This window comes from Scleropages formosus, chromosome 20, assembly GCF_900964775.1.
Source record: "Scleropages formosus chromosome 20, fSclFor1.1, whole genome shotgun sequence".
Taxonomy (NCBI): Eukaryota; Metazoa; Chordata; class Actinopteri; order Osteoglossiformes; family Osteoglossidae; genus Scleropages; species Scleropages formosus.
The window spans coordinates 19,131,139-19,139,046 of NC_041825.1; the positions used below are offsets into that span (position 1 = coordinate 19,131,139).

Genomic DNA, 7,908 nt, shown 5'->3' on the forward strand with positions numbered 1-7,908 from the left:
ATTCTGTGGAACGAGCTGCGCTTCCTAGAAAGCTCTTCCAGGAATGTATTTATTTTTATTTTTTACTTCTCCCCCACAGTGAGTTGCGAAAAAAGAGCATTTATAGAAGTGCAGACAGTTATTGAAGTTGTAATTGGAGCGGAGACCTCAGTCATCTCTTGGTACTTTTTGGAGCGAACACTGAGATACGAGAGTGTTTTCATGAACTTCAGTTGAATTGGCGTTAATGGCAGTGGATACTGCAGGAGCAATGCTGATCCAGGTCTGTTTTGGGCTTCCACTTGGGTTGGCACTGCTAAGGTAAGGTAATACTCAATAAATTGGCCCACAGCACCTCCCGATGAAGGACTTAACTTCCAATTCCTCCACAGTACAAATCATATCTGGCTTGAGTTGGGCATTCATTGGCATTGAATGTTAAGACCCCCCCCCCCCCCCGTCCCCCCCCTTCACCATAGTAACAGAAGGGGATAGTTACACTGCAGGTGTCTGTGAGTCAGGTCTGGGGGCTTTTTTGTTTTTATACACAGAGCACACCAAAGCAAGACTGATTAAACTCTGTATTCAAAGTCTCTTTTTCCTTTTTGCCAGAGGCATAGAAATAAGCTCTTTGGTTAGGCAGGAATTCTGTTTGGCTTGAATCTGACACATTACATGTATTTTGTATTTGTTACCTATTTTATATAGAAATTGTCAGCATCTTGCTCAACTACTGCAATGTAACAGCTGCCTCCTGGACAACCGTTCGTATGCAGTATAATACAGACACTTCTGTTTTGTGTTTTTGTATATTAGCCACATTTGCAGTGCACCACATTGCATTTTATATTATCTAAACAAGGGTATTTTGCTTATTTTACAGCCTCAAGTTTCCACATGTTAATGAAAAATTCATGAATATACACAATTTTATGAATTACAGCATGGTCTAGTTCAGTGTCATTGAACACGCTTGAAATAAACCTTGATAATCAAAAAGCATTCCAATAAGAAATCCTCTATTCTTTTTGCTGTTTATAGGGAGTACTGGAAATTCATTAAAAGTAAATCACTTAAAATGGAGTATAATTTACCAAGCAATAAGCACATGAGAATTTAATTGTTTAAATGTAAAGGCTGTATGGCGCAGAGGAGAGTCTTAACAACTGTGTGGTTTAGTCTTTGTCACATTTGCACGTCATATGGTCTACTGTAATTTTATCTTTTGTGTGTAGTGATTTCTCAGTTTTAGCTTTTGATGTATTTAGATAAACAAACTTCATTCTGAACCTTTTATGTAACCTGAAAGGAAATCAGAAGTACAGCAGCGTTCTGTATAATGACAATGTAGTGGTACATTTTCATTTATTCCATTTATGAAATTCTCTGAGGCTCTGGAGAGGGAAGGCTCTCTTCTCTGAGCTCGGATGAAATGTCATGTTTAGTCACCGGATGTCTGTGATGTGCTGAGTGTGAAGGAGACAGAAGTCCAGGATTTGCAGGGAATTGAGGACAATCAGGGCACTAACCTGTGCCACATGTGTCTGAACTTGAACTGCTGCTCTTGAGGAGGTCCTGATTCCCATTCACTGGGATTCCCTGTGTGCGCACAGTGCAGGGGTCATTGTTGGCCCTGGTGTTTGGTCTCATTTTGGTCTTGATTGCAGCTCTGCAGGCAGCCAGAAAGCTGGACTTACTATGGCTAAGCAGGGTCCAGCTCTGTGAGAAGAATGGGAATTAAGTGACTCAAGCGCTGACGCTTGATTGTCTGAACTTGCTTTTATCTGTTAAAAAATATATATTGCCAAAATCCCTTTTTTCCTTCAGCTAGCCATCAGACTTGGTGCCCCTTTTAAGTGAAAGGATCAAGTCTGGATTAAATGCTACTCTATACCTCCTTTACCTTACCTATTTTTTCTTTTATTTCTCTGTGTGTAGTATGAACCTCGGGGACCTGGCAGGCCACTGTACCAAAGGAGGATCTCCTCTGGCTCCTCACAGCTGTACCCAGATGAGGCAGGAAAGCTCCAGGGAGCCCAGGCACCATGTAAAGACCTGCAGGATCATCCCAATCTCCTATACAGCTTCTCCCCGGCAGAGCGGTGGCCCAACAGCAGCAGCTCAGCCTCTTTCCAGAACATTCCGTGCAATGGAGCCAGCACATTGGTTCCACATCGGGACCTTTTTGGTAGGTCACAGGGTCACAGTGGATGTTTGTACCAATCTGCACCTCACATAAAGTGTCATGCCCACTGTCAGCTTGAGGTTTAGGTTAGGCACCAGAATCTGATCCCAGTTCAGTTCCTTTGGAGCTCAGTGTACTCCCTGCATCCCTGGACTAATCCGTTACCCATATTCTGTGAAGGTCAGAGTGCCCTTTGATGGACTGGTATCCAGTCCACCTGTACTCTGGCTTCAAGCGTATTCTTCCTGACAGTGTCCAGACTACTAGAACCTTTTAATGGGTTAAATGTGACAGATAATGGATATATAGATGGCATGTGATGATCACAGCCTGGAGCTGAAACTTCACTCATTGTTGGGCAGAACTGCTAAGTGATTATGTCAGCAAGTTCATTTTTTTTCTGGGTGGGGTGGTTGATGCAGTTTTTTTTTCTTTTCCCTCCACTTTCATGGATACAACTGCCAAATCCAGTTTAATGCTGGCTCATCTTAGTTGTTATTTTGCAGACTTACTTGTGGCATGACTAAATTACATGATGACAAGCTTATCATGGTACTGTCTTTATAGATGATGTTTAAGTGCTAGCCATGATAATGGAAAAAGAATTGATTTTCTTGGTATGCTTTTAATTTTTCTGAACTTGTCTTGACAAAAAGTGGCACTAGATTCACGGATACGCTATCCGTTCAAGTACACCCTGTCTGTGTGGGTAGGAGGCTTCCAAATGTGCATAATGCCCATATGATACTGGATATTTTACTGAAAATATTGAGTAAAGTGCTTTTCTCAAGGGTACAACAGCAGTTGTCCATCAGCCACTGTACTGCTTTCTGTTAAAATGAGTAGCTTAGCTACTGTCCTGGTATGCGTTTCCTTTGAAGTGTGAGAGTGATTACCTCTCCCCTCAACCCTGTTTGCCCCTCAGCTTCAGCAAAGGCCACATGCGCATCCGAAGAGCCCCTGAAGACAGACTGCAGTCAGCCAGCAGCCCACCCGCTCAGCTCTCTCCAGCACCTTGGACAGTTTCCTCCCCTCATGCCCAGCAAACAGCCAACACCTGACCCTGGAGGAGGGGATGGGTCTGGCCTTGGGGGCCTCCAGGTTCCCAGCCTTAGCAAGCCACCCACCATGTCATATGCCAGTGCGCTCCGTGCTCCCCCAAAACCCCGAGCTCTTCCTGAACAAGTGAAAAAGAACAGTGACCCCTTGTCCCTATTACAGGAACTTAGCATAGGCAGTGCAACAAACAGCAATGGATATTATTCATATTTTAAATGAGCACAATAAATACACCTTGAAAAATCAACAAAAAAATAGTAAAACACTAAAAATACATGATAAAAAGTGCTTTTAAAAGTTGTTTTTATAGTTAGACAAAGAATTAGTAATGTCTGTTCTTTTACAGTTTGACATATCTGTGATTAAAAAATGCAGCAAAATATATATTAAGAAATATAAAACTTGAAAAAAAAAAAAAAAAAAGATTTGGCTGACCTTTCAGCTGCCTGTCTTTACTTTTCGTTTCTTCCTTCTGTTTGCCAGTTTCTGAAGTAATTGTTAAAGCTCTTTGGCTGTTGGCTGGCCTTTTTTATGTTGTTTTCATGTTCAGTTTCAGCTGTGCTTTAAGGTATGATCAGCTGAGAGGTCAACTAAATCGTGCAAAATATATGAGACATTGTATAGAAGTAGTTGCTTTTCTCTAACCTGTATATACAAAGAAAATAAGTGAACTTGATGTATGCACATGCTTAATTATCTTTGCCATGTTAGCATTAGACTTTCTGTTGAGTCTTTGTGACAAAATGCTTGATTCTGTTTTTCACATGTCCACCTGAACTCTTCAGATCTAAAACTGTAATAATCATTTGAAAATAAAGTTGAATACAATCCTCAAATAGACATGCACGGCAAAACAAGCCAAAATGACACAACAAATAACGAACAAGTGTCCCTTCCTACTCATTCTAAAACAATAGGATTTTTTACATCAGCTGTTTCTTCAATTTGACAAATTTTCAGATTATTATGCAGTTTAAGCACAGATCACTTGCTTAAACATCCACTCCTGAGCCCCCCCCTCCGCCAAAATAGCCAGAAATTATAATTCAGATGTCAAGTCTTTGTCTTCCTGTTCCTGTGTTTTTAGAGAACAAATTGTGCTTTAGTTGAGTATGCAGCCAAACCAAGCTAAGAAACAAGTGATTGCAGTCTTTGCCGTGTGTTATTCCTCAGACAAAATTGCATTTTATTGTTTTCTGGTGATTATTTGGACATATGGAACGTGATGTATGAACATGGAGGTCTTGATATGGTTTCTGAAGATTTTGTCAGAACGTGCAGAAGAGCTGGACTCGGATTAGTAGTTTGTCTTGAGGGATGGTGGAGAGAAATTCAAGGCAGTTTGTTCATGGCTGTTGATGTCGTCTTCAGATTTCCACCCAAGAGTTGCAGGCAAATCAGTGTGAACAGTGTCAGGTCGGCTCCAGTCAGAATCAACATCTCTTTTGTTGTATTTTATCTCTTGCTGTTTTCCAGTGACAGTTACACACTTGCTGACAGAGGGCTGACTATCCTAGGAGTGCAAGGCACCTCTACACAGGAACAGAGGATCTTTTGTGCTGTGTTGATTTACTAAGAGAGGGCTGAATGGAGTTTGAGAGGGGAAATATAAGTAGCACTTTCTAGCACATGGCCATACATGCAGAGAGAGCAAACACTTGGTACATACAGTGAATGTCTGTGATGTCAAAATAATGATATAAATGGATGTACATACTTCATCCAATTAACAGACTTGTTTTATTAATGCCAGTCAGGACTTTTAGAAAAAAATTGAAAACACATTTTGTCAGCTTTATATAGTTTCTTTCACGTGGGGCATTTGTGACATTTTGGCTTGTTGCAGCTGTTATAAAATACAAAAGTACATTTCATGATAGCCTATATATGTATAGCAAAATGTCCATTTGAAAGGGTTTGGAGAGATGATCAGGTCAGTGCCCTGGATAATAAATACACTGAAGCTTTTGCCCAGTGGTACAGTTACATTACCACAGCTTTGTTTGCTATAGTTTTAACTCACCGAGCCTGACTTCTTGAGGGCTGGCTAATGACTGAAAATTCATCATTTAGAATTAAAGTAATACCTAGTCAAAGCTGTACAAAAAACTAATTTATGAAGGGAAGTGTTTCATTGTTAGCCTAGGGTAAAGGAGAAAAAAAAAAAAAAAAAAAAAACAAAGGAAAGAAAAAATGCCACCTCAGTGTGTTCCTGTCATTTTGATTTTTTTCCCCATGTCATAATTCAAGAAGTTTGCTTTCAAATGATCGCAAAAGCATATTTTTGTAAATACACATTTTCTAGGTCTTTACAACTGACATATGGAGGGGCGCCTCACTTTTATAGAAGCTGTTTCAAGAGGATGTACGCCCTTTTTAATTATGCAAATACAAAAGAAAAACAAACTTCAAAATGACACTGGCAGTAGCTCTTTAAAAGAGAGCTTTTTAATTTTTTTTCCTTTTTTCCTTTTTACATAAAACGGTGTCTGGTAGGTTAATGAAGGAAAGCTTTTTTTCAGGCATAGAAATGTTTTTTTTTTTTCTTTTTTTTTTTTTTTTTCTCTTCCTTTTGGTTTTGGTGTGTGTGTGTATATGTATATGTGTGTGTGTGTATATATATATATATATATATATATATATATATATATATATATATATACATGCACACCAGTTTTTTTTTTTTTTTTTTTTAAGAATTTTTGCTTTTTCTCCTAACTTCCTTTTGTTAATAAATCATTGGTGGAATCATAGATTTTATTTTAATTGGTGCTTTGTGGTTTCAATGACAAATTTTGTGAAGACTTTCTCTGTGCATGTCAAGGTGACCAGGTTATTTTTTTTCCCCTTAATAAAAATGTTATATAGACTTGTGGAACATCCTGGTTTCTATTCTTTCCCTTCAAAGTCAAGATTTTGGTATATGATGTGTAAAATAAATTGTGACATGAGCAATTCTAATATTTTACTAACATGTTGCTAAATAAGAAAATAGCTATGTAAGAGTTTTCTGTAATTACTGTGCTGGGCAAAAATTGTTCCCCAGTTGACTCCAGGTGCTGTGGAGCAAGTCCTTAACTTTACAGCAGAGGAGCTTATTTCCAGTGCTGACTTGAAACTAAAGTTTTGATGATATAAACACCACCGAATATCCTCCAAGACTTGTCATTTCAACATTTGTTTAATCTCTTCTGGTTATTCTGAAGGTACACACACAGCTATGATTATATGAATGGGTTCTGTAAATTAATGTAATGATGAGCAGCTTAGGTTCTGTAAGTGACTGCGTTAAGATTTAATTACAATTTTTAAATAATGGATAAAAAAATGGTATTGCTGGACTTATTTAAATTCCTGCTCATAGAGCCAGTGTAGCATTACAATAAATGAAAACGGGAAAAAGCTGAATATGAACATCAGAGATCTAATTGTCTGTTGTGCTGATAAAGTATATGAAAGTCTATAACTGTGCTCCAGTTTCAGTGCAAATTTTAGACGACGGCTGACGATCATAGGTGGTGATCTCAACTGGTGAATGGTTGGTCAGCTATAGGGAGCAGTTTTTGCCCGACTTGGTAGAAAGCACTGTGTTCAACACTGTGTTCTGCCTTTTCGTACAGCTGCACCATAGTCTTTAATTGTCTGCCATTTTGCTCTAGCTTAGTTTGTTTTTCCCCCACAGATTAATAAAACCTTCATTTGTGTCCTTTTCCATTTCCAAACAGTGGATATAAAATATTTATTTCTGTTTTTTTGCTCTTTGGTGGTGATTCTTTTAAAATTTTAGGTTGTGTTGAAAAGGTTGATAACTTGCTTTTTTATTGGTTACTCTATTAAAGTGTTTTTAATGAAATGGTTTAATCTTTTCATTGAGCAAGAATATAAGAAATACTGAATATGGGTAATGATACTTGCTAAGTAAAAAAAAACGCACTGCCATTTACACCTTCCAAAAGTTCTAACCTGTTGTAGTGGGAGAGGACTCATGGGAAGAGTAATGGAGGCTCCTACTGAAGCCTGCCAGTCCAAAATGTGTCTCAAACCAACAAACTACTGACTGGATTACTCCAAAAAGATCATGAGCATTTTGTTTGGTGTTCAAACAGCCCTAGATCTTGAAGGGCTAATTGGGCACTGATCAAAGCTCCTGGGGCGGATAACACCATCTGCAACAGCTCATTGGACCAAACGAGCCCATTTATATAATGTATATTAAGTTTTAAAAAACAGGACATCTGGTTATCAGTTTATACCTCATTAGCCATATTGCCACATGTGGATATATAGCTGTGTAAAAGGTTGAATACCCTCATGACTGTCAGGTTTGTAGACTTCAAAAATAATTAACCCCTGTTTCTTGCCCCAATTTTTCTTTAGCTTGGGTTCTTTAAGTTTTGTGTCAGCCTTGGATTGACCTTGAGTAACTCGAGTACTTCATGTGAAGACAGGTTTGACATGCAAAACTGGAGATGTTAGCTGCCAGAAGCAAATATGTGTGTGGTGCCCTCCTGTATTGGACTTTAATGATATGATGGACACAACAAAGAGAAGGGGCTTGTTGACACGGAAGCTTGGTTATGAGTTTAGAATCTGCAATTAACTTGTTATGGAGGGTATTAAGCTGTAACATCTGCATCAAACAGTGTTTATCATGTATAATGCAGAAGAAGACACACGACACTCTG

The 7,908-nt window shown here is 38.7% G+C and overlaps 1 protein-coding gene across 2 annotated transcripts in view; it reads left to right on the top strand.

Moving 5' to 3' along the window:
- helz (helicase with zinc finger) overlaps nt 1-5,378 on the top strand; it is a 52,508-nt gene extending 47,130 nt beyond the window's left edge. For both annotated transcript variants that reach the window (XM_018761528.2, XM_029246776.1), the window contains 2 exons: nt 1,918-2,167; nt 3,090-5,378. In XM_018761528.2, coding sequence (XP_018617044.2) covers nt 1,918-2,167; nt 3,090-3,442 — 603 coding nt within the window. In that variant the 3' untranslated portion in view covers nt 3,443-5,378. The remainder of the gene's footprint in view (nt 1-1,917; nt 2,168-3,089) is intronic.
- Nucleotides 5,379-7,908: the final 2,530 nt, after the last annotated feature.